Source organism: Melospiza georgiana, chromosome 11 (genome assembly GCF_028018845.1).
Source record: "Melospiza georgiana isolate bMelGeo1 chromosome 11, bMelGeo1.pri, whole genome shotgun sequence".
Lineage (NCBI taxonomy): Eukaryota > Metazoa > Chordata > Aves > Passeriformes > Passerellidae > Melospiza > Melospiza georgiana.
This window is the reverse complement of record NC_080440.1, coordinates 12,212,336-12,237,076: the sequence shown is the minus strand read 5'-3', so window position 1 is coordinate 12,237,076 and position 24,741 is coordinate 12,212,336. Positions and strand designations below refer to the sequence as shown.

The 24,741-nt window shown below is 45.5% G+C and overlaps 1 protein-coding gene across 4 annotated transcripts in view; it reads left to right on the top strand.

Annotated features, from left to right (window-relative positions):
• The window catches only part of FLNB (filamin B), a 70,742-nt gene extending 49,405 nt beyond the window's left edge, over positions 1-21,337 (top strand). For 2 of the 4 annotated variants that reach the window (XM_058031712.1, XM_058031715.1), the window contains 19 exons: positions 380-569; positions 2,378-2,625; positions 4,381-4,455; positions 5,163-5,265; positions 6,142-6,282; positions 7,790-7,918; positions 8,390-8,563; positions 8,717-8,875; positions 9,249-9,452; positions 10,028-10,180; positions 10,483-10,605; positions 11,154-11,420; positions 11,655-11,792; positions 11,880-11,995; positions 13,775-13,907; positions 14,901-15,077; positions 17,455-17,673; positions 18,619-18,822; positions 19,527-21,337. In XM_058031712.1, coding sequence (XP_057887695.1) covers positions 380-569; positions 2,378-2,625; positions 4,381-4,455; positions 5,163-5,265; positions 6,142-6,282; positions 7,790-7,918; positions 8,390-8,563; positions 8,717-8,875; positions 9,249-9,452; positions 10,028-10,180; positions 10,483-10,605; positions 11,154-11,420; positions 11,655-11,792; positions 11,880-11,995; positions 13,775-13,907; positions 14,901-15,077; positions 17,455-17,673; positions 18,619-18,822; positions 19,527-19,714 — 3,141 coding nt within the window. In that variant the 3' untranslated portion in view covers positions 19,715-21,337. The remainder of the gene's footprint in view (positions 1-379; positions 570-2,377; positions 2,626-4,380; positions 4,456-5,162; positions 5,266-6,141; positions 6,283-7,789; positions 7,919-8,389; positions 8,564-8,716; positions 8,876-9,248; positions 9,453-10,027; positions 10,181-10,482; positions 10,606-11,153; positions 11,421-11,654; positions 11,793-11,879; positions 11,996-13,774; positions 13,908-14,900; positions 15,078-17,454; positions 17,674-18,618; positions 18,823-19,526) is intronic. The other 2 variants (XM_058031713.1, XM_058031714.1) reach the window with 2 other exon arrangements.
• The last annotated feature ends 3,404 nt before the right edge of the window (positions 21,338-24,741 follow it).

The window sequence follows — 24,741 nt, the reverse complement described above, 5'->3', positions numbered from 1 at the left end:
GCACAGTGTGACTGTCCATTTGTGCCTCAGGGAACAGGGAAGTATTCCTTATTTCCAACAGCAGTTTGACAGTGAAGCCTGAACTTCTTACAGATAATATCAAATTCATTAAAATGGCGTGCTGGTCTTATAAACATTCGCATATCAACCAAAGAGTAGTTAATGATAGTACTGATTATTTTGTAGTGATCTGATATCTTTCTGCTCCTAATACTCTGTTCTTGTTACAGTCTTTGAGCAAAATATCTCTAAACTTCAAAAAGCTGCAATTCTGTATCTGTTTGAGACCACTTAAGTGTGGTTGTGAGCAGATCTGATGTCCAGCTAAGGAAAATCAAAACCTTCATAGTACTTAAATCTTCTGCTTTGCATTCCTCAGGACCAAGAGGGCAAACCCAAGAGAGTGGACATTCATGACAACAAGGATGGCACTTACACGGTCACCTATGTCCCTGACAAGACGGGCCGCTACACGATTGGCGTTAAGTATGGGGGAGATGATATCCCGGCCTCTCCCTACAGGATCCGGGCTTCTCCAGCTGGGGATGCCAGCAAGTGTTTGGCCACAGGTGAGTGCTGGACTCGTCTCTTTGCTGTTGTTTGTTCTGGGTGTAAAGCTGCCTTCTGAGCATGGTACAGTAGATGTGATGGGTGTAGGAGACATGCTTGAGACTTGTGTAGTCTGGCTGCTCTTACACAGAAGGGGTGTTCCTAAAGATAAAGAAGTGTCCACCCTGTGGGTGAGCAGGGATCTGTTTCAGTCTCTAGCAAAATCTGTCAGACTGCCTGGGCTGTTATAAACAGCCAGATGCAATTGTCTGATGCTTATTTTGGCATGAATAAATCTAGCTGAGAACTTAAGTGAATGTGATTTAAAAATAACTCATATGTGTGTGTCCACTGCATCCTGTTCCTTGCACAGTGAGCATTCCTAGAGGCTTTTCATTGCAAGCTACAACAGAATTAATTCTGAGGATGTAAATAGCTGGTCATGTGCAAAGGCTATTCAGGCTAGATGTTATTAGTGAAGGTTTCTGCTGTTTTTCTGTGTGGTCAAGATTGGCCTGGGTCTGAACAGGATTTTGGGAAGAAGAGAACCTAAAGATAAGATATTACTATGACTCAAAAAGTCATTACCTTGGTGTAGGAGTTCTCCAGATTTTTTGCTGTAGGAGCACACAGGGTGTTCATCACCCAGTGGCTTTGGGTAGTCGCTGTGGCATGCTCCCACCTCCCAGGAGGCTGTGGCAGGGAGCTGAAGTGGCAGGAACTAGTTACAAGAATACCACTGAACATTAAGTCCTTTGATTGTAGAATAAATAAATAAAATAGGCAAGGCCAAATTGAATGGGGAAACTTAATCTGTTGTTGTAGACCTGTGAGAGTGTGTGGGCATTGTGCAGTTAGAGTGCACCTGAAGCCTGTCCATGAGCTGGCTGCTATCAAATTGTTTTAAACAGAAATACATTCCTGACACAATGGAAGAAAAAAAGAGATATAATCAAAAAACGAAGAGATATCATCAAAATACGTTTAAAAGATGCCTTGATGGGTAAATCTGATACTCTTCAAAGTAACTCAAGTCACTAACTATTGAAAGTAACTGAGATGGAGATTACTGCCAGATGCCAGCTAAAATTTCCCATTTCCAAGAAGTGCTTCTGATTCAGTGCTGTAAAGCTGAAATGCAATCACTGTAGGAGTAAGTGCTGGAATACTGCCAATGTATTAAACCAGCAGGTTCATTGCCAGTGGAAAATGAGCCATTTACCTGGTAACAAGCAAGGGTCAGAAGCAGGAGCACTCAATATGTACTACTGCAAATAAGACATAATAGTTCTCATTTAAACACAGTGTTCTTCAAGCTAGATCTGATTGCTTCAATTCTGGCATTGTTACATGGTGTTCTTTTTTCGGGATGTGTGGCAGAACAGTGGAAAATCTTGTGTGGATAATGGTGGAGAAAGTGTGGCCATGGCTGCTACTGTGCCCTTTTATATCTGCTTACACAGAGAAGTTTATGTTAAAGCAGTGAAGCTGAGTTGCTGGCAGAAGAATGTGCCTTTGGCTCTGCATAAAAGAGTAGGATGATAAGAGTATGGGTTAAGGCATTGCTTTCTTCAAACTTAGCTTTATTTCCTCTCTCTTCCCATCCAGCCTCTGATTGCAGAGGAGAAGGAGAACTGGTAGCCAGCTCTAGCATACCACTGTGCTGACCAGTTTTACAAATGTCCCTTGTTGTACATCTGCTCCCAAAACCACATCTGTGGCTCCCTGGGACCAGTGCCTTGGTGCCATGCTCCCCAGGCACCTCACAGGCAGTCTGCCTGGGAAAAGTGTCCTGTGAACTCTTTCTGTAACTAAAATTGCCTTGTAGGTCCTGGAATTGCACCCACTGTGAAGACTGGTGAGGAGGTTGGTTTTGTGGTAGACGCCAAATCAGCAGGGAAGGGAAAAGTGACGTGTACCGTCCTCACGCCAGATGGGACAGAAGCTGAAGCAGATGTTGTTGAAAATGAGGATGGGACTTACGATATCTTCTACACTGCTGCCAAACCAGGGACCTATGTGATTTATGTCCGCTTTGGTGGGGTGGACATTCCCAACAGTCCTTTCACCGTCATGGTAAGCCAGTTCTGCTTAGCCAGTTCTGCTCCAGAAGTACCTCCCACTCGGATCTCTGCTGCTGTGTTTTATTTAGCAATAGGTTAACTCTGTGTGTAAATGTTCAGATTTTTATTAGGCTAGCAGGAGCTAATGAATCTGTGTTCCTTGCAGAGCTTATTTTGAGCAGGCAATATGGTTAAGTGAAGTGGGATAGAAACCATCAGAGGATGAAGACTTGGCTTTTCGGAAGAAATTTGTTTTTCATTTCCTGACCAAGTAGTTCTTTTCCTAAGTGATGTAAGGGTGGTTGTAATCAGCTTCTACAACTAATCATGTTGGCCATTGTCAGATAAAGTGCTTTGCCTTCTCTGTCTCTCACTTTTGATTAAGATGATCCCAAAATAAGGAACGGTCTGCTGACAGATCCCAGGGAAGCAGACTGTTAGCTCACACTTAAAAATTATTTGTAAGTGCTAGTTAAACTGTTGTAGCCAAATTTTCCCTCCTTCTAATTATCTTCCTTCCTATGTGCAGCATTCCACATTTAGCAAACAATACCCCAGTCCCCTGAGAAGCAGACTAGGTGCCTCTCAGGGCTCACAGAAGCCCTTCTTGTGAAGAACATCTCTCTGTGTTGGCAAAACAATTCTCAGTCTTGTAATCTCAGCCCAAGCAGCCTCTGGTGCATCCTGAAATCACAGGACTGTACTGAGTCCAGATGGGGCTCACAGGCAAGTCCCTAGGGCCAGCAACTCTGGCTTTTCCTACCTGTCATCCTGGCAGATTGCTATGGGTGGCTGAAGATTTCCTTGAGAGAAACAACTCCCTTGGTCACTGCTCAAGGTTCACCACAGGAAATGCCTCTTAAGGTCAGGGAGCCCAATCCTGGCCAGCCAAAATTCCCACTTCCTAGCTGACTGATACATTATGTGTTTGACTTGGGTGTCTCAGCTGGGGACAGAGAACACTGAAACAGCAGCATTTCTGTTTTGCGTTGGTTTTCTCAGTGGAGTCCATCCATGCAGAAGTTTCCAGTGGGTTGTTTCATTAGGGTGGTTTGCAGTGCTGTAAATGGGAGGAGGGGCTGGGATGGCTGAGCCTGGGGGAGCTGCCTGCGTGGGTGTCAGTCCCAGCCACTCAACTTGGGTTAATGGGAGAGATGGGAATTTGCAAGTCGTGCTCTTGGCACACTTGGTGAGGAGAGCGGCTGCGCCAGAGGAAAACACATTTGGTGCCTTGACGACGCAGTCCCAGCTATGAATCAGAAGAAAGGCTTTGCTGCTATGGCTGGATGTGGGCTGGGTCATTCACCCAAGTGCATGAACCAGAGCAGCCTTCCCACAGCAGCTAGCTCCCCTGCCGCCCAGCTGGCGTGTCATGGTGCACAGCACTCAGGGACCCCCATCTTAGGTTCAAACCTTTCCCTTCCCTCAGTGCATCAGTCCCATAAGAAAGCAACTCTAATATTCAATTCCACCAGTGTTCAGGCAGAGCTTTCCACTTCCCTCCCAAGCATGCAACAATGGCACATACTGGCTTTGTCCCTTTGCTGTGCCACTGGTGGCTTCCTCCAGTGCCTGCGGATGAGGGCAGTTTCCCAGCTTCCCTGACTGGATCTGGGTCTTTGCTATGGCAAGAGGACTGGGAGGGCTACACAGAGGGAGGAAGGTGTTGAACTGGAAGGAGCAGTGTGTTCTGAGCTGTGAAAGGTGGGAGTGCCTCCGTGCCAGAATAACATCTAATAACAACTAACGTGCCTCTGCCCCTGCCCAGGCTGTAGATGCAGATGATGTCGCCGCACGGTCGCAGGAGCCAGTGGGCGCTTCCCCGCCCGGATTCCGCCCTTGGGTACACAATTTTTACATTTTTCAGCTCCCCATCTGTGTTCCATTTCAGATGACAGCCTGCTTCTTGGGACTGCTTGATTGCTCTGGTCATTGTGTTCATTCTTTCTGTTTCATCAATTGTTTCAATTGTTCTTGAGATCCAGACCTTGTTTTTTCTTTGCTGCTTGAAGGGAGTCTCCAAATAAACTCATGTAAACATGAAGAGGATCATTGCACCCACAGCTTCCACTTCTGAAATGTCTGCTGTTGGCAAAAGCACCCTGAGTGCACTGCTTTGTTTTCCCAGCAAAATCACAGTGTCTTGAGTTCAGAGTCGCATTGTGAAACTTGTTTCTTTTGTCCATTTTGTGTTGCAATCATTCTGCCCCATTTAAAAATCACTTTCTCTTCCAGGCCTTAAGCAACTAAATCCTTTCAGATGGAGCCACTTTGGGTCTTGTGTGCACTACATTGTCTTCCATCCCTTTGTGTTCCATTTTTATCTCTTCCTTTTTTCCAGCATGTCTTCCATCCGCGCCGTGTTTGATTTGCTCTGCTCTGCGGTGTGGTGTAAAGGAGAGCTTGGCCGGACACTGCTCTGGTGGAGCCCAGTCCTTGGCTGGCTGCAATAATCACACTCTCTTCTGCTTGTGCTTGCAGTGGAGTTGCTCAGTGCTCATTTGGCTCTACCAGCCCTTTTGAAGTGACCCATCTTTTTGCTTGCTTTAGGTTACAGAAGAAGCTTATGTTCCTGTTGGAGACATGAATGGCATGGGGTTCAGGCCCTTTGATATGGTTATCCCATTTGCTGTAAGGAAAGGAGAAATAACAGGTACCTGGAGTGCCTCTCAGGGAGATCATGCTTTTTGTTAGTGTGTTTATCCATTTGCAGTTAACAGACTGGGTGGTCTAGACCACAATGTGTGTGGGAGGTTTGTATCCTGCCAGCAATATAGCTGTTTAACTTCACATTGAGTGGCACCCGCTGAGGATGAGTAGGATATGGCCCTTCAATGGTTTGAGTTAAGTGAGGGGATTCTTGGTGTGTTGCTGTGGCCTCACTATAGGGCCTACTGATGGTTTTTCCCTTCTGGAGCAGCTACATGCATCCTTGATAAGCTCCATTATTTCTTTTCTGCAGATGCTATAAAGCAGTTAATTCTGCATTCCTGTTACACATACCTTCTCCAAAGCAGGTGACCCCTCTTCTACAGGTCTGGCAGCTGAGAGCATTGCTCCAGTAGCACCCTGGTTGCACTAAGCTCCTGTACACAAGGCCTGTGTCCCCTCTGCCCTCTAGCTCAGCAATCCCAGCCCAAGCCCTGGCCTGTCCCAGCTTGAAGGAATGGTCAAATTTTCCTTTTCAAAAGTGCAGCAGAGGAGGGACCATCTTGCTAAGAGGTAGATCAGTGCTTTTTATGCAGCTTGCTGTGAAAAGCTCCGTGGCTGCAGAAAACAGCCCTGCCTGCCTGTAGAGTTTGTAAGGTCACAGGACTGTTTGCCAGATGTCTACCACTGCCTTGTATTCATGTAGCTTCAGTAGAAAACATGTCTGGTTAGTGTTCCCATTAGTCTCTTATTTGTGCCTGTGGGTAAGGAATTTAACAATTTAAAATGCTTGTTTAAAAGGGCTAGACAATTCTCTGTGGGTGGGAGAGGGGAAGCAGGCAGCTTCTCCCTCTGTAACTCCCATGGTGGCCTTTTGTAGGTGAAGTACACATGCCCTCTGGAAAGATGGATACACCAGATATCGTGGATAATAAAGATGGCACAGTAACAGTGAAATATGCTCCTACTGAAGTTGGGCTGCATGAAATGCACATAAAATACATGGGAAATCACATCCCAGGTAAGTCTGACAAAGCAGGCAATGCAGATCTGAGTGCAGAGTCCTGCTGATGTATCTGCTCCCTGGTGAGGTTCTGTAGCTAAGTCATACATGCTGTGGAAAGATCTGCCCAGGATATTTTACCATTCAGCTGCCCTTTCTCTGCAAGCAGTGCAGAGAGAACTAAAGCAAAGGAGTAAGTGCCAGCACATATGAGCTTCCATTGTGGTTTAATAGTACCAGCCAGGCTTAAAATGGATTTTGGTTTTGGGGAAACTAGCTTTTGTGGCATTTTATTATGAAGAAGAAACATACAATTTTCTAACTACTAGTTTTTCAGTTTGAAATTTACTGCCATGGTGCTCAGCAAAACTACTGGTTACAGTGTGTGTTTATCCTTAAAAACTGCATTGGCAAAAAAATCTCAAAACTGTGGGGAGAACTGATTGGTTGAAATACTATAGTTACTGTTTCCATCTGATTGCCATAAAATAAAACACACATGCATATTATGCTGTAATCTTTCTTTCTTCCTGGCTGCTTCTTAACAAACAGAAACCACTGCATTTCATTCCATTTCCTTTTGTCCTTGCTCCCCCAGCTCCCTGGTGGAAGCACTGCCTGGCCTGGAGGCTGTGGCTGCCCTGTGGTTCTCCAGGCATGCTGGCTTTGGGGGGCTGGGCAGAAAGGGATGTGTAGATAGGAGACAGAATACCTTCAGCATTGCCTGAGAGGGACTGCTGGTTCTGTTTGTACAGAAACACAGCATAACTTAGGCTGAAGTGGGGAGCTCAGTGCTGTGTGGTGCTGCTTCAGTCTCTTCAGCACTTTATGGATATAGCACCCCCATAAGTGCAGACCTGTCTGCTGTATTGGTTCACTAACACCATTACTGTGCTGGGATGGAGAGATGATGTGCCACAATGTTTCTTTCTTGAAGGTTGTCATGAATCAAACTTTTTACTGTCTCAGCTGCAAAATCTAACTTTGGACTGAAGAGCTATCTATGCCTTTTATTGAAACCATTCTTGATTGTTAGTGACTGTGCTTTTTGTTCTTGTGCACCAGCTTAGCTAATCTGAGGCTGGCAAATACATTCTTGGATACCCTTCAAATTCGCTAGTTCAGGTTCATTGAGTGAGACAATGTGCTGTGCTAGTTCCTAATTCTGTGCTACTAAAATTCAGAATCAGTGCCTGAACTGAAAGCCTGCTTCTGAGTCATGTTCTGATTTAATGTGCTAAAAATAAACTTGCAGTGAGCAAGACCCTTTACAACATCATTTAAGCTTATCTCTGGTAACTAGAATAACACTTACTCTTCCATGACTGACTGTGGCACAAATTGTGGAGAAGTGTCTTTTGAGGATGGGAACAGAGGCTTATTTGGTTTTTAAGTGCATTACAGTCACAGTAAGGTTTTTCAGATATCACATAATGAGAAGGGCGTGCAGGAACATGGGTATCAGTTCTTGTAGTCCAGACCACTCATCCTTAAAAGTGCTTCTTTTTGGTTTTTTCCCCTTTAGAGAGCCCTCTGCAGTTCTATGTCAATTACCCCAACAGTGGCAGTGTGTCTGCTTATGGGCCTGGCCTCATCTATGGGATTGCAAATAAACCAGCAACTTTCACCATTGTCACAGAAGATGCAGGAGAGGGTAAGTCAGTTCTTTAAACCCATCCTACCCTAAACAAGGAGCTTCTTGGTAGTGTAATACACATTGGCTTTGATTTCCGTTTATCTGTCCAACTGTGAATCTCTGGGGTGCCACACAAATGACTTATGGAAATATCAGGATGTAACTTGCAGAAAAAGCTGGTTTATTATCCCTTCCTGAGAGCAGTAGATGTACCCTGTGGTACTGGGTGCATATTGTCTGTTCAATTAAAAATAAACTGAAAGCAGCTTAAATCTAGGGTTGATGACTGGATGTGGAATCACTGTTCAGGAAATCTAAAGGCTGAATAGAACTGTGGCCGTAGTGGGTTGGTCTGAGCTGGTTTGCTGCTGTCCATTGAAAACACAGATTTAGGCTCCATTTTCAGTACCAGGCTATTTCTCTTTGGACCAAATCTTTGGACCTGGAGTTCACAAAGATTTACAGAAGTGCCACTCTGCTTTTTCCTAGGTGGACTGGACTTGGCTATTGAAGGACCTTCAAAAGCAGAGATCAGCTGCATTGATAACAAAGATGGGACGTGCACAGTCACATACCTGCCTACTCTACCTGGAAACTACAGCATCCTGGTAAAATACAATGACAAACACATTCCAGGCAGTCCATTCACAGCCAAGATCACAGGTATAAAGTTTAAACTTCTGGAAGCACTTCATATTAAAAATTAACCTCTGATACCATGGGGAACCTGGTTTGTGGCAGGAATTTGAAGTCCTCTGACTTGTTCTGCACTTAACCTTGTAATGTTTTGTGACTCGTTTCTCTTTATGTGTTCAGATGATAACAGAAGACGGTCTCAGGTTAAGCTTGGTTCTGCTGCTGACTTCATGTTGGATATCAATGAGACTGATCTCAGTCTCCTAACAGCCAGCATTAAAGCCCCATCTGGTCGTGATGAGCCTTGTCTTCTGAAGAGGCTGCCCAATAACCACATTGGTAAGATCTGAGAGATTACTGTGATAGTCTTTATTCCAGTTTGCTTTACTTTGTAAAATGACTGACTTCTGTGCCCCTTCCCAGAAGTGTGTTGTTGAACCAAGTAATTGATAGTGTTTGCTACAGTTGTCCAAAGACAGAAAAGTATGAAGAGTGGCCTCTTGTTTTCACTTGCATGTGACGTGCCAGGTTGCAGTTGAAGTGGGTTTTGTCATCATATATGAATGGCCTTGTGGTCTACTTGAGAGCAGCACTTCAACATGAGTAGAGACTGCTCTTCCAGTATTGCATTTTTTGGTATGATTAAGGTATTTAAATCAAGTATAACATGAATAAAAACTAAATAAATTTCTCACATTTCTCTGATTTGTAGGCATCTCATTCATTCCACGGGAAGTAGGAGAACATCTGGTTAGCATCAAGAAAAATGGGAGCCATGTACCAAACAGCCCCGTGACAATCATGGTGGTCCAGTCTGAGATCGGGGATGCCAGACGGGCAAGAGTTTTTGGACGTGGCTTGGTAGAAGGACGAACCTTTGAAATGTGTGACTTCATTGTAGACACAAGAGATGCTGGTTAGTGCCCTCACAAAGGGACCCTGAGATGCTATGAGATATATATTGACTCTCCACGAGAGCACTGCCTCCCTCAGCATGCAAACACCAGGTCACAAGCTGCAAAGCAGCAGCTGCCATTAAGCACAGTCAATGCTGTCAGTTATTAACCACAGACTGTGCTATTTTAGAATATGCTTTGTAAGGTCCTGGCTCATGTCTTTGTTACAACCAACAGGGACTGTCACTGAGGTGGTGCTGGCTCTAGTATCATTTGGTATTGCAAGAAGGAAATGAGGAAGGTAGTTACTTCCCTGTTAGTTTAATGTGGAGCCTTGGATAACTTTTTAGCTTGGTAGATAACTTCCCAACATTTTTGAAAGAAAAAGGGATGTGGTCAGAGAATTTAGGAGCTGAATGCATGCTGTGCCTCTGACTGATTAGGAGTACAGAAATGCCATTAAGGCATCATGCAACTCCCATGTGCCCATTATGATACAAACCTACCAACTAGCGCCTGCCATGACTTTGGACTATTTTATGTCAGATTTAGAGTAGAGCTTTGGAAATCTGAGGCTAACTTGTCTATATTGTAGGTTATGGTGGGATCTCACTGGCAGTTGAAGGACCCAGCAAGGTAGAGATCCAAACTGAAGATCTAGAAGATGGAACTTGCAAAGTGTCCTATTTTCCAACTGTTCCTGGTGTGTACATTGTGTCCACTAAATTTGCAGATGAACATATTCCAGGTAAGCAGAAGTGTTGGGCAAATTTTTGATTAGTACAACAGAAGTCTTATCTGGCTGCCCAGTGCTCTGGAACTGTGGGTGGGCTGGGTGATCTGGCTTGGACCATAAGTCCCAAAGATTCGAGGAGGTTTTCCCCAGGCAGCAAGCATCCAAAACTCTTCTGGTTACGTGCATGTATTTGACTTGGGCCTGACTGTTAGTTGGGCATAAAAGTTCCCCTCTGGTCAGAGGAAGCTTTCATTTCTGCCCTCAGTGGTGTGTGTAATAAGCAGAGGAGGAATGACTTGCTGTGATACTTACAGGCAGCCCATTCAGTGTGAAGATAAGTGGTGAAGGAAGAGTTAAGGAGAGCATCACACGAACAAGACGGGCTCCTTCTGTTGCAACAGTAGGAAGCATATGTGATCTGAACCTAAAAATCCCAGGTAAGCAACAACATCCTTATCCCCAAAACCACAACTTGCTCTTGTATAGCATGGGGTACTTGAGACAGGGAAAATACAAACTTAAGTTGTGTTAAGGACATCCTCATATTAACATAGCTTAGGGAAGAAACACTGGTAATGTGTCTTTTCAAACAGTTAAAAATAAGCATAACCATGATCAACACATGAAAAAATAAATACTGGTGGGGCCTTAATTTAATTTATTCTGTGTACTGCAGGCTGCAGAATGGGCTGCACAGCTCACTTTAGCTCCAGGGTTTTGAGATCATGTTGGCTGTTAAATGTTTGTACTGCTGTCTGGAAACTGTGAATCATGTAGGCCAGGCTTAGCTGGCTGCACTTATCCAGCCACTTCATCTGCCTCTGTAGCACCTGGGAAGCTGCAGCTGGCCAGGTTTTCTGCTCAGAAGCACACAGATAGCTGTGTGCCTCTTCTGTTATTTGTACTGAGTAATCACTTGAGCTCGGGCCCTGCTTCCAAAACCCTTTGTCACTTTCTAATCTGCTTTTTTTTATTCTCTTGCTAGAAATTGATTGTGCTGATATGACAGCTCAGGTAACCAGTCCCTCTGGGAGAAACTTTGATGCTGAAATTGTAGAGTGTGACAAAAACACCTACTGTGTCCGCTTTGTGCCACAAGAAATGGGGGTCCACACTGTGGATGTCAAATACAAAGGGCAGCCAGTGCCAGGCAGCCCCTTCCAGTTCACCGTGGGGCCGCTGGGCGAGGGAGGAGCCCATAAAGTGAGAGCTGGAGGCCCAGGGCTGGAGCGTGCAGAGACAGGTGTTCCAGGTGAGTCCTCTGCTCTCAGTGGGCGCCACAATCTGCTGGGTGCAGGTCTGCAGTGCAGTGTTTTGGCTAACAGGAGCCTCTGAAATTGCTAAGCACTATCTCCTGGGATGATGGGATGAGCTACCATTCCTCAAATATGCTCAGCTGGGGAGCTTTGCAGTCTGTTAGGAGGAAGCTGCAACCCAGCAGCAGCAGCAGACTTACCCTTGTGTGTGCTCTCATGTGCTTCAACAGCTGAATTCAGCATATGGACACGGGAAGCTGGAGCTGGAGGACTGTCTATCGCTGTAGAAGGCCCAAGTAAAGCAGAAATCACCTTTGATGACCATAAAGATGGATCTTGTGGTGCATCATATATAGTTCAAGAGCCAGGTATATACTGAGACCGAATCACATGGAAACAGCACTGATTGTGACTTTCAAAGAAACTAAACACTCACTGCTCTCCTCTCTCTGCAGGCAACTATGAGGTGTCCATCAAGTTCAATGATGAGCACATTCCTGAAAGCCCCTACCTGGTTCCTGTCATCGCCCCCTCCGATGATGCTCGCAGGCTCACTGTCACTAGTCTTCAGGTGAGACATAAGGAAACATCTCTACAACTTACCACAGAGACTGATTTCGTCCTTGTTCTCCAAAACCAAAATGGCTGTCCTTTCTTCTAAGTAATAGCCTTGTCTTGGTTGGTGCTTGTCAAGCTCAGCTTGCAGCCAGAGAGATTTTTGGCAGCGGGCCCCTGGGTAGCTCTGGCTAGCCAGAGTTTGAAGGCAGAAGGCTCAATTGAGCATGTTACAAGTGATAACACTTGGCAATTAGGAATAAGAGGCTCCAGAAATAGCATTGGAGGAGCTAAGGCATGTTTCCCATGCCATTAGCTAGGGGAAGGACAAGGAGAACTAAAATTTAGAGGTGAACCACCAGTGATTGTGCTGGTACCAAGTTCCTCATTTGGAACGTGCGTGAAGAGCTGCATTTGCATGGGTGAGGTAGCACAGGGCTGCATAGCTGGGACATCACTGCAGCCTGGCCAGGCAGACAGAGATGGCCTCACCATGAGGTCAGGGTACAGATTAGCTCTGGCTGATGCCACAAAACCACAGAGTCACAGCTCAGATGATTCATGAAAGGTAGTGAACCTCAGAATGAATCACAGCTTTGTAGCTGGTCTGGGCTCATCTGGTAACCTCACCATGTAATTTGTGTATGTGTGTGGTTACAGGCATTAAAATACAAGTAACATTAAAGGCCTGACTGAAATCTCCAAAGCCAGAAGCTTGGATGTGAGACTGAGAATCTGTGTCTAAATATACTGTACCTCAGTCCTCCTTGAGTGGTGATTAGTACTTCAGTTAAAGCTTTTTTTGGTTATGTCCCAGCTGTGATCCCCAGGAGTTTGCCTGGGCTGCAGGAATTCTCCACCTCGGCTGTGTAAATGAACCATGACAGCCTGATCCGGTAGTATCTTTTCTAACTAGGAGTTACAAGGGCGTTAATTAGTCACTGTGGTATTGATGTTTGCCTTGTGTTTCATTTAAAGACTCTTTGACAGGAATACTCACTTCAGTTAAGTCCTGGAGAGGCAGATAAAGCTGAGTATTCTGTAACTGAGTCCATTGTGCAGCATCAACCTCCACTAAACCCACATCAGGGACTTGTTTATACATTGTACCTCAGTTCTACTCAGTTGCATTTATTTCCCTCTTCAGGATTTAGTTGAAAACAAAATGAGGTAAAGTATGTTAAGAGTGAGATATTGCTGCTGCATAGCTGCGTGGGCTGTGCTGGTCGAGGACCACTGTGGCTCACGTGTGGAGCTGTCTCGCCTTCCACCAATGGCCTGACAGCACAACATCTGGTTCATGTTTCAAATTACTTTGTTATGTTTGAGACATCTTGTGGTGGCGTTCTAAATGCAGCCTCTCGTGGCAAACATAAACATGTGTATTACTCTTTCAGACATTTGGATTATCAGAGGCTTTTCTGTGAATGAATCTGGAATGAATGAATGGGCTGAAAAATAGAGCTATAGCTTAAGCATTCTTTAAATCAAGTGCCTGAGTACCAAGGACTGACCTCAGTGATAATGGGTGACTGGTATACTGCCTCTCTTTGATGTGGCACAGTTGTCTGGCTTCCAAAAACAGTCTGTTACCATGGGAAAGTCAGCCTAGCCAACGTGGGTGACTCCTGAATCAGCCACCCCCTAAGAGGGAGAGAGCGTCTGATTTGAGAGTTAATGCAACTCACAACTTTATGCCTTTTGTTAAACCCTCATGCTGAAGTGGTTATTTCCCTGCCACAAATCTTGTGCTGTCTGAAATGAAAGTTTGATAATCTGACTGTTGCATTCTCAGGAGTCTGGATTAAAAGTTAATCAGCCAGCATCCTTTGCTATAAGGCTGAACGGGGCAAAGGGCAAGATCGATGCTAAAGTCCACAGCCCCTCCGGAGCTGTTGAAGAGTGCCATGTGTCTGAGCTGGAGCCAGGTGAGCACTGCTTGGTGATGATCAGAACAATTGCATGACCTCCAAAGCACACATGCTGTCACATAGGGAATTCAGTTCCTTTGGCTTACAAATAGTATGTCCCAAGGATGAGCATGCTACTTGGAAAATGACTTCGGTGTCAAGAGCTGTTCAGTCAGGGTTATATCCGTGTTTTTCCACAAACTGCCTGAGCCCCAGCTTGTTTAAGATAGAGGTATTTAAGTCTTGGCTTGCCAGTGAAGGTGCAGTGACATTAGTAATAAATTAAAAATGATGTGGTTGTTGAATTTAACCAGGGAAGAAGTTTATTTCTCAAAGCCATGCTTCGATCGTTGACTAATAGTTTATGTTTAACTCACACTCACTCCTTCACATGAAATGTCAAGGAAGCTGTCTATAAGCAAACACTACAGAAAGCTCAACACCTGTTTCAGCAATGAGCTTTTCTTTTTCACTTGAAGTCTGTATGAGTTATGGTCTGTACCATGAACAAGCAGCAGCTGTCCAGCTGGGGGAGATCAATCCCGCCTCTGAGTTAACATGCAATCAAAAATGTGAAATATCAGCAAATTGCTGAATTACTTCATTAGATAAAGGTGTGGTGTCAGAGCAGCACACTCAGCTCGCTGGTAAGATTTGGCTTGCTCTGACCAGCTGCTTTTCTTCTCCCTCAGCTGCCGACAGATTGGGCTGTGATTCAGTTTTCATGTTTAGTGCATGAGTGAGGCAAATAATCCTCATACTAGATGACAGTTGAGATCAGGTCCTAGAGAGCAAGGTGAAAACACAAGCTGTAAAACCTTCTGTGAGAAATACAGCATTTTCCTGCTTAAATACGAGTTCAGCAGCTCATTTAACTGAGTTCACTTAAACTGGGACCAAAATATGTCAAAGGCTTTCAGAAGCTGGGATTGCTGATCAGCCCTGCGTGGGGTTTAACTGGTGGTTTTGGTGGGATGGTTTGTCAGCAGAGCCCCTCTGTCCGTGTTGCAGATAAGTACGCGGTTCGGTTCATCCCGCACGAGAACGGCGTGCACTCCATCGATGTCAAGTTCAACGGCAGCCACGTGGTGGGCAGCCCGTTCAAGGTGCGCGTGGGCGAGCCCGGCCAGGCGGGCAACCCCGCCCTCGTCACGGCCTACGGATCCGGCCTGGAGAGCGGCACCACGGGTAACCCTTCTCCTGCACACTGCTGGCCCTGCCCTTGGGGGTGTACAGAACCCGTTTCTAGGTGTACTTTTACATGACTTCACCTGCTACGGCAGCTGAACTAACCCACATTCTCTGCTGCCCTGAGTGCAGGCTAATTTTGCTTTCTAGCATGCTCCTCATGTCTTATAACCATCACTCACAAGTCTGCAGCCTATACTGAGCCTTAACAAACTTAAAACTTTTGTAAATCAGCCACTGCAACACGCGTTCACTGAACTGCTGGTTAGCAGCTAGGCTACTGCTCTGCTGGTTAGCTTAGCTCCACGTCGGTGGTCCCTCGAGCTCCAGAGATGCTCTGGCTCCCTTCCACACATGAACATGATGCCTGAGTTGGATGTCTAGAGATGAAGGAATCTTGTTTAACTAGTGTTAATTGGGTATGAGGCTGTTACCGTCCCTGTTAGCTTCCCTTTGGTGCTTGCACCTCTGAGAAATCTCAAGTGAAATGCAGTAGGATATGTAAACCCTAGGGAGAAGGTGGGTTGTTCTGTTGGTAGTGTGCTATTCATGCTCCAGATGCAGCATGAACAGTCTCTTCTTGGAAATCTGGCACCTTGTTGTCTGCTGTGGCTGCCTCATCTGATAGTTCTCAACTCAAGAATGTAGGGTTTAGGGTTTGTTTTTTCTGTTTTATGATTTGTGGCCTTAGTAAGTACGAAAGCATTCCAGGATATGCACTTTGATTTATTTGTGTTCTTGCTCAGGCCACACACACAGGTAAATAGCAGAGTAAAATGATTATTTTTTCTCCTTTTGTAGTGTAAGGGAATAGCTAGATCATTTTGTCCTATCCACTGCTGTCTCCTGTGGATTCCATCTCATACCTTTTTTCTCCCTGTGAAAAAAAAAAAAAAAAACAAAACTGCAGTTATTCAGTCAAAGCTTCTGCTGTTCTGGAGGAACCAAGCAGTTGGTTTTGGAAACATGTAGATACACTCTATAAAATAAAGATGTAGCCTGAGCTCCTTTAATAGGTGGAAACAAAAGCACTCATTAATACCAGCCAGTGATGCATCAGGGACAGGGGAATATTTCTTCATCTATAAAGGTGCTTGGGGCTGTTTTTAATCTAAATAGACTGTTTAATTTCAGCAAAGCTGCTCTGTGCCCCGTTGTTGAATCCTGGCCACTGCCAAAAGCACAGTGCCCTGGGAGCTGCTGAGCAGCATTTCAGAACAATGACCCAGTGTAGGGGTTTCAGTGGCTGAGCACCTGAACCATCCCCCTGGGAGGGCTGAGCGTCTGCAGCCTCCAACAATGCAAGCCTTCATCTGGGGCACAGCTCAGAGCAGTGCCTCCGAGCAAGAGCTCTTAGTGAGAAGCTGGGAAGCTTGCTGGCTTTGAGAATTAACTTCTCTCCAGTTGAGCAGGGCATTGCAGGCTGATGCCTGGCCTCCCAGGCTGGTGGTGCCAGGGGGATGGGCTGCTGGAGCTCTGGAAAATGGCATAATCCTCTGTGGGAGCTGGGCTCTTCCAGCATTGCGACACAGCAGCCTCTTTTGTGGGGAGGCTAGAAACTTCTCCTGAGTTTATTCCCACGTCTTCGTGCTTCCATCGCAGCAGCAGTAAACTTTCCCATGGCCATCCTGGTTTTGAGTGTGCCTGAGCACTTTATTCCTCCTCAACAGTGTCTCATGCAACAGCCCAAAGATCATAAATATTTGAGGCCAGAGTCTGACAGTAAATTATTTGGGGGCTGAAAGCCTTACTTAATTTTTTCTTGTGTTGCTGGCATTGTGTCATTGGCTTAGTATTAGCAGCAATAATTCAGCTGTGTTAACCAGATGCTGTAATTAAACAAGCTTTTGTTTCCACAAACTGCTTGGAGTGCTGTTGCCGAGCAGTTCAAACACACATCTCCTCCAGGCCATCTCCTGCCCCTTGTCCTTCCTGCTTTCTTGTGGGCTCTTCACTGCTGATTTGCAGTCCAGGCAGCGAGACAGCTCTGAGCTCTCAAACTTAGCCATGCTGGAGCTGTGTGGGTGTGGACTCTGATGCCCAGCAGAAAAGCTCTTGTATTCTCTCTAAGCCAGTTTTTTGATACCAAATTACTTCCATTTGAGTCCTGAAGGGCTGTCATGACCCCTTCTCCCACACAGTCACATAACCTAACTGGAAGAGGGAGCCAGGATGAAGCTGGGGAGGCTGCCAGGGGTGCAGAGCTCCATTTGGGGCTGGCCTGAGCAAGGCTGCTGGGGTGGATGTGGTGTCCCTCCCTGCCTGATGCCCTGGGAGACTGATCTTGTGCTGAATTACCCCGTGTTTAATGCCTGAGGCTGCGTGTGTAACATCGGGTGTGAGGAAGAGTGTGTCTCACTGTGCTACGTCTTTCTAGGACTGCAGTCGGAGTTTTTCATTAACACGACCAAGGCTGGTCCAGGTACCCTCTCTGTTACAATTGAAGGGCCATCAAAGGTGAAAATGGACTGCCAGGAAACTCCAGAAGGTTACAAAGTCATGTACACACCCATGGCTCCAGGAAACTATTTAATTGGAGTTAAATATGGTGGACCTAACCACATAGTGGGCAGCCCTTTCAAGGCAAAGGTTACAGGTAAAAAGCTAACTAGTATTTACTCTGTGCCTGAAGTAGGTCATGTCATTCAGCAAAAAATCCTCCCGAGATAGTGTGGTATTGTAGTCTAGATGCCCAAAACCATGAGAAGCAAAGCATTTCTCCCCATCACCTCCAAAGCCTAGATGAGGGTTCTCAGAAGCAGCTACAAAAGGTAGTCACAGAGCTTGGCAGCTTGACTCAGTGGTGGGCCATAAAACAGCTTTCTGGGGTAATATTAAGTCCTGATCTGATGCTAGGGTCTTGCATGGGTCTCAGGGAAAAATGACTTATTTACCCATTCCCCCCCACCCTCAATCCTGAAACCTGCTCACCTGTAGCATGTGTTGCCTCTCTTGGTCTCATTTGGTGCAGGTATCACCTAGCCAGAGGTCAGTAATGCCTGGGAGGCTCCTAGGTGAAGTCAGGAAGGCTGGTTTAGGAGGCTTGTTCTCTCTCCAGCACTGTGTTTAAGCACAGGCTGAAGCTCATCTCTACTCCTCCCCCTGAGCTTGTGAAACCCTCTTGTGGTGCCCATAGCGTGGTGATGTTCTCGGGAGAGGGTGGCAAGGACTGCGCTCCCCCAGGCTGGGACACGCTCTGCTTTCAAAATGGGTTATTGCAAAATTGCACCTGCTTTTCTGCCAACTCAAGCCATTTTTGGCATTTGGTGATTGGAGCACAATTAACTCTTCTTAAGCAACCCGCTTTGCTTAATGAATCCTGAAGTTCCTGTGGTCCTTTAGCCACTTGAGGGCTCTGGGATGGGATTGTTGCCAGCAGTGCTGGAAGATGTCAGCTTAAAAACCCAAGTAGGAAATTGCTCCTCTCCAAAAATGCATTTTGGATGCAGAATGCATGCTAGTCATTAGGAGGGTTTTGAAACCTCCTGAATGCCTTTCAGATGGGGCAAATCTGAATGTTAGAAACCTTTTCTGTTTCCAGGGCAGCGACTGGTTAGTCCAGGCAGTGCCAACGAAACCTCTTCCATCCTGGTAGAGTCAGTGACAAGGTCATCGACTGAAACTTGCTACAGCGCCATTCCCAAATCCACCTCGGATGCCAGCAAAGTGGTTTCCCGGGGAGCAGGACTCTCAAAGGCTTTTGTGGGTCAGAAAAGCTCCTTCTCTGTGGACTGCAGCAAAGCAGGTATGGATACAGGAACTAGATGGGTGTTCAGGATTGGTGGTTTAGCTGAGCGGTTTTTTTCTCTAAACCAACTTGCAAAGTTAAAATTCAGAGCTTGAGGTAATGATCTGGTACTAAAGAAAAATGCTAAATACTGTACTGTGCTCACCCTGTCAGTCCTAATACAGAGTCCATAAAGTTCCTCTCCAATGGCTTAGTGTGAGCCAGGTGCACCTGAAAGAACCACAGGATTATGGCATGAGAACAAACAGGTTGCTGAACTTAAGCAACCCCTGTGGTGCATTGTAGCATGTAATGCACGGTGTTCCTGTTACCTTTTGATGCTCATCATCACTGTCTGGGAGCTCTGTGGTGGGTGGATTACAGGCCAGCTGTGTCCACTGGCCCCTGCTATTAACTTCTGATGAAGTACTTGTAAAGCAATACCAGCTTGTTTTCACAGGCAGCGTTGATGGCTCCTGTGCTCTACTTAGTGGTAACCTGTCAGGTCTGGCAAATAGCACAGATAAACCCTCACCTCCATGAGATTGAAAGTTTTTTAATATAAAATTCCTTCTTACACCAAATCAATCTGAGGTATGGCTCAGCTACCACTCTGTGAATTAAAATAATAAAATCCACGTGTTCCAGAGCTGATATGTTATGATAGAACCACGCTGCCTTGTTTCAGCTCAAGGACACTAACAGTTGTTGTTTTGCTACAGGTTCCAACATGCTCTTAGTTGGCGTCCACGGACCTACAATACCATGTGAAGAGGTGTCCATCAAGCATTTGGGCAGCCATCAGTACAACGTCACTTATGTTGTCAAGGAAAGGGGGGACTATGTCCTGGCAGTGAAGTGGGGTGACGAGCACATTCCTGGCAGTCCCTTCCATGTCACGGTTCCGTAGGCACCGCGCTGCCGGCGCTCTCTGCGTTCGCAGCTCACGTGCAGAGCTGTACGGGGTGCGGCCGTGTTGCAAAATGCAGCCTCTAGATGCACACAGCTCACATTTCAATAGTCAGACATAAATTCTAACTGTTTTTTACAAGCATTTCACTTCTATCCTACTTACCAACCTAATGTCAATTTATTTAATATCTCCTCAAATTGTACCTTTGTAGTTCTGTCCGGGTCACTGTTAATGTTTGGAGAATCATGTGGATGACTAGACACTAATTTCCCTTGCGGATGTTAAAGACTTTAGATGTTAATTGAAAACTGGAATTTGTCTTTGTAATTGGGTATCTTAACTACTGATTTTATTTGACTGGAGACTTTGCATTTTAGTTATGGAATATGACTTGGGCTGTCCCCAGTTCAAATTCTTTTCTGTAAAGAAATGAGGTAAAACTGGTACTATAGTAGGTGCCTTTGTATACTTGATCAATTTTAACGCTTAACATTATAAAAAGCTATTATAAGTAGCTTTACCACTCAAATTTAAAATGTTTCTGAAAATGCTTTGCCAATGGTTTACATTTAGAAAAAGTTCATCTTTTATAGCAAACCAAAAGCAGATTGAAAATTACTTCCTGTAAGCTTTCAGCCTCTCTATGTTAACGCTTTGTAACTCTAGAGACAGATAGCTTTTTGGCCATAATGCTTGTAATGCGGTTTTTAATGAGCTTGGGATGCTGGTGATGTTTCTTCAACTTTACAGGTAACCCCCCCCTGCCCCCCCCAGAAACTTTGTGATTTAAGAACAAACCCTGGGTTGGCTGGGTTAAGTAAAGCCCCTGAACTTGCCAAGCCAGGCATGGCTGTCACCTGTGTGGCCCCGAGTCACTGCAGTCCAGAGCACCAAGGTGTGTTGAGAAGATGACCACTGGTTTCTCTGGAGGCTGCAGGCCAGGCCAATGTCTGAGATGAGGCAAAGGAGCCATCCTGGGAATGGGACCCGCATCTGCAGTGGGACACAGGGTGGGTCTGTGAGGTTACCAGTAATAGCAATACCAGTAATAGCAATATCAATGAACAAACCCCTCTTTGGTGCAAGGTGTTTTATTGTATCTCAGTCCAAGGATATGCCTGAAGCAAACTCACCTTTCTTGAAACCCCCTTTGTGCTGCAACAGGCGTTGCTGCTGAGGGTTAGGGAGTGGAAACTTCCTTGTAACTTGTCTGTTTGTCCCGGATTACTCCATACTACTTCCCAGCTGCATATCTGAATTGCTGCCAGCTGCTGGGGCTTTAGTAAACTCTCCTGATGAGCTCAAACTCTGCAGTTTGGAGAAGGTAGGATTTGTTGAAAACCTGTTGATATGTCACTGTCCCTTGGGAGAAGTTCATGCTTACGGTTCTGTAATTACATGTGGATGTACTGCTCTCCAGCACAGTTATTGGCAAAAAAAGGAAGGTTGGGGTTTTTTTACTGTGCTTTTTTAGTGCCTTAATGTGAAATGCTCACTACATTGTAAACTAGAAAGTAAAAACAAAATAAACTGGAATAAAATGCAGGATTTGTAAAATTGTATCTTATAACTTATTAAATAGAAATGTTTGCTTCATTAAAATGTGCATGTTAAAAACAACATCTGATTCTTTTCATATGTAGTCAGTAAAGTTCAGACTGAAATACACCACACGGCAGCTTCAGGCAGACCAAATAGCCTATGGGCTGTGCAGGTAGCCATGAAAACTTGGGCAGAACCTCAACAGCATTAACTTTTTTCCCCTGAAACCTTTCTTTTTCCTGAAAACAAATTGGCAGAAGTTTAAGCCATGTGCAAATGTGCAAGTAGCAGTGGGCACAGTGTGTCTGGAGCATTACACAGCTGTGCTGGTTTGCCCTGTGCAGACCCAGGCACGGGGCAGTGCTGTGTCCCTGGAGCTGCTGTCTGGACTGTAATTCCCTGGGATCCCTGGGGTTGTTTGCAGAAGGTGTCTCCCTGCACCTGGGGCCAGCACCTCCAGGCACAGCCATGGAAACCAGCAGATGTTTTCCCAAACACTCTCCTGCTGAAAGCCCCTGTGAAACCTGAGATGCAGTGGCTGCCAAGGACTTTCCTGCCCCAGGCTTATCAGATTGTTTCCTTATTATAGTTAACTCATTAGCCGTGTGGTAGGTATGTCAGCGTGAGCCTCCTATTCAATGTTTTAAACAAAACAAGCCTGGATATAGCTGTTGGTGTGGGTAGACCTTGAGAGCATCTCACCTGCATAACTCCTGTGTCCCAGTCCACCCTGTGCTTGTCTGGCCTTCTCTTGACTGTCTTGGTTTGATGACACTGGCTGACATTAGCAGGAGTTGTGTGTGAAGCTGATGGACCCTGGTTGCTGCTGTGGCTGGGGTTACCTCCAGTAAAAGCTGAGCTCTGCTTCAAGTGACCAACTCTGCCTGGCCTGGGCACTGACAGCTGTGGAGTGGCTGCAAAAATGACCTTACTAGGGACAGTAAGCACCCAGTGGTGGTGATGAGAAGAGGTTCTTGGTAGGGTTGATTTTGGACAACAACATTCAGCTACCTCCAGCAGCTCTGCCAGCTGAGGAGTGGCTGTGTTGGGCACAGATCCGTCCTTTGGGGGACTTTATGATCTGCTTTTGGCACCTTGACAAAGGTTTCTAAGTGCAGTGGCTACCCTGGCAGGCTGGGGTGTTGTGTCCATGTTACTGGTGTCCCAGTGCCTCCTGCTGGGCACACTTGCAATGCTACAAGATGCGCTTCCTTCACTATAGGAGGTTCTTGCCTTTAGGTGTGCAAGTGCTTTTTCTATCAATTTGGTTGTCCTTAAATTCTTTTTTTTTTTTTTTTTTTCCTTCTTCATTGTTTATATTCCTCCTTTGTTTTTAGTCTCTCTCTTGATGGTTTGCAGTAGGATTTGGCCACTTAGTACCTGTGAGTCCCACTTGGAACTTCATCCTTCCTTAACTGGCCTGAGCTGTCCTGTGAGCCCTGCACTGGATATGGCAGTGCCCTGGTGGCCAGCTGGAGCCCTGCCTGCTGCTGCAGTGACCCAGGGCAGGGCACTGCCACATGGCACCCATGTGGCACCCGTGGCACATCTGGGAGGCTCACTGGCTGTTTTGGTGGAAGGTAGGTCCCTGCAGCACAGCAGCTGCCATGGGATGGTGACTCCAGAGCATTCCAGCCCCTGCCTGCTGCTGGTGGGATGTGTTTGTACATCTCAGTGACCTGGAGAAAGGGCTTTGGAGGTGATGGCCTGGAGCTCCTCACAACCCCTACACTCAGCCTGTCCTCCTCATCCTGCAGCTCCAGTCTGCCCTGCAGCCATCCCTGACCCAGGCTGTGCTTGTTCCTGCCATACCCTGGCATCTCATGGTTGCTCACTGGCCTCTCCTTTCCTTTGGGGAGCTGTTGGAGCTGTCTGGAGTTCCCTCTTCAGACCCCTCTGGCTGTCCATGGCCTTGGCTCTGTTTCTGATGGCCATCTCTGCAGCCAGCATGGCCATACCTCATGTACTGGGGTGTTGCATGCAATACTGACAATTGCATTTTGCCTTGTGCAGCTGTGAGTTTATTACTTATTTATTATTATCTCTAATAAATTAAATACATGCATTTAAATTATTTTAATAACTTTAACCTTTAAATATTTAATATTAAATTATTTAAACAATTCCATTTATTTAATAATTCAAATTATTTAATATTTACATAATTAATCTTTTAATCTTTATATAATTAATTCTTGAATAATTATATATATGTGTGTGTGTGTGTGTATATATATATATATATGTGTAAAGATGTTCCAGTATACTTAATTTATTTTTGTCCAAGTTGCTGCAGTGGTCAGTCTCCAGGCCTGAGCCTGTGCAGGGCACTTTGTGTGTCCAAGCTGGATCTCCCTTCACCCCCAAAAAGCCCTGACCTGCTCTGATACCAGCTGGGTGTATGCACAATGTGAGTGCTAGGGCTGTTGCTTAGCAGGGCTCTGGGTTTGGTAAGATTATGCAAACCCTTTAATTACTTTTCCTTCTAATTGTCTGTTGAAAGTGAGATTGTGACATTTCTAATCCAGAAACTTTTTTTTTTCTCTACTTACTTACAGCTTCTGCATTTATTTGTTTTAAATTTATTTGATTTTTTTTTTCTAACTAATTTTTCACTCCACATTGAAATGTACTTGCAGTGCAGACAATGCACTTTTTTCACCTGAAAAAGAAGGGAACAAACTAAGTATAAATCACATGGAAAAGCCTATCCAAAGTGGTTACAGACATTGCTTGACAGAAACTGGGAAGGAGTTGCATGAAACTTAATTCAGGGAATGGCACAATGCTTTTTGCACAGTGTTTTTTATTTGTTTGAGCAAAGACTTTCCAAACCATTTGTTATTATGACAGCTGGCTGTGCCATGCTCTCCCATGAGCCAAATGAAACTGGTTGCCCCATTGTCCTCTGCCAGGTCAGGGACAGCCCTGGCACACAAGGAATGGGGCCTTGCAAAGCTGCTGGCAGCATCCCCAGGTGTTTATCTGTGCTTTGTGCCAGCTTCTTTTTCTTACCTTTTTTCCTTATTTATTGCATGTCCACATCCAGAGCAGCAGAAGGGAGTATTTGGAATTTGCTGCTGTCAGCAGAACATGCACTGGAGCACCCAGCCTTGCTGGGACTGACCAAACCCACTGGGTACCTGAACATTTCAGCATCAAACTCCTCTAAACAAATGTTTGGTTTAAAAGTAATTTTTGCTTGTTTACAGTAACAGAGATGTTCTTATCCCAGGTGCCACATCTTCACAGCTCCATCCGAGCTGGAAAAACAGCAGAGAGAGTTGCAGCATTTTTTTCCTCCACAGCCTTCAGTAATGGTTAATATTCTCAGGTCCCTTTCGCTGAAGGTTATCAAAACAGCCCTGCTGCCAGGCCCCCCTCTTGTGTGGGGCTGTTTCCCCAGGGCCTCCTGAGAAAAGGTTTTTAAATGGCTTTTCAGAATTTCTCAGACTTTCGGAGTTAATTTTCATAGTTGTGAA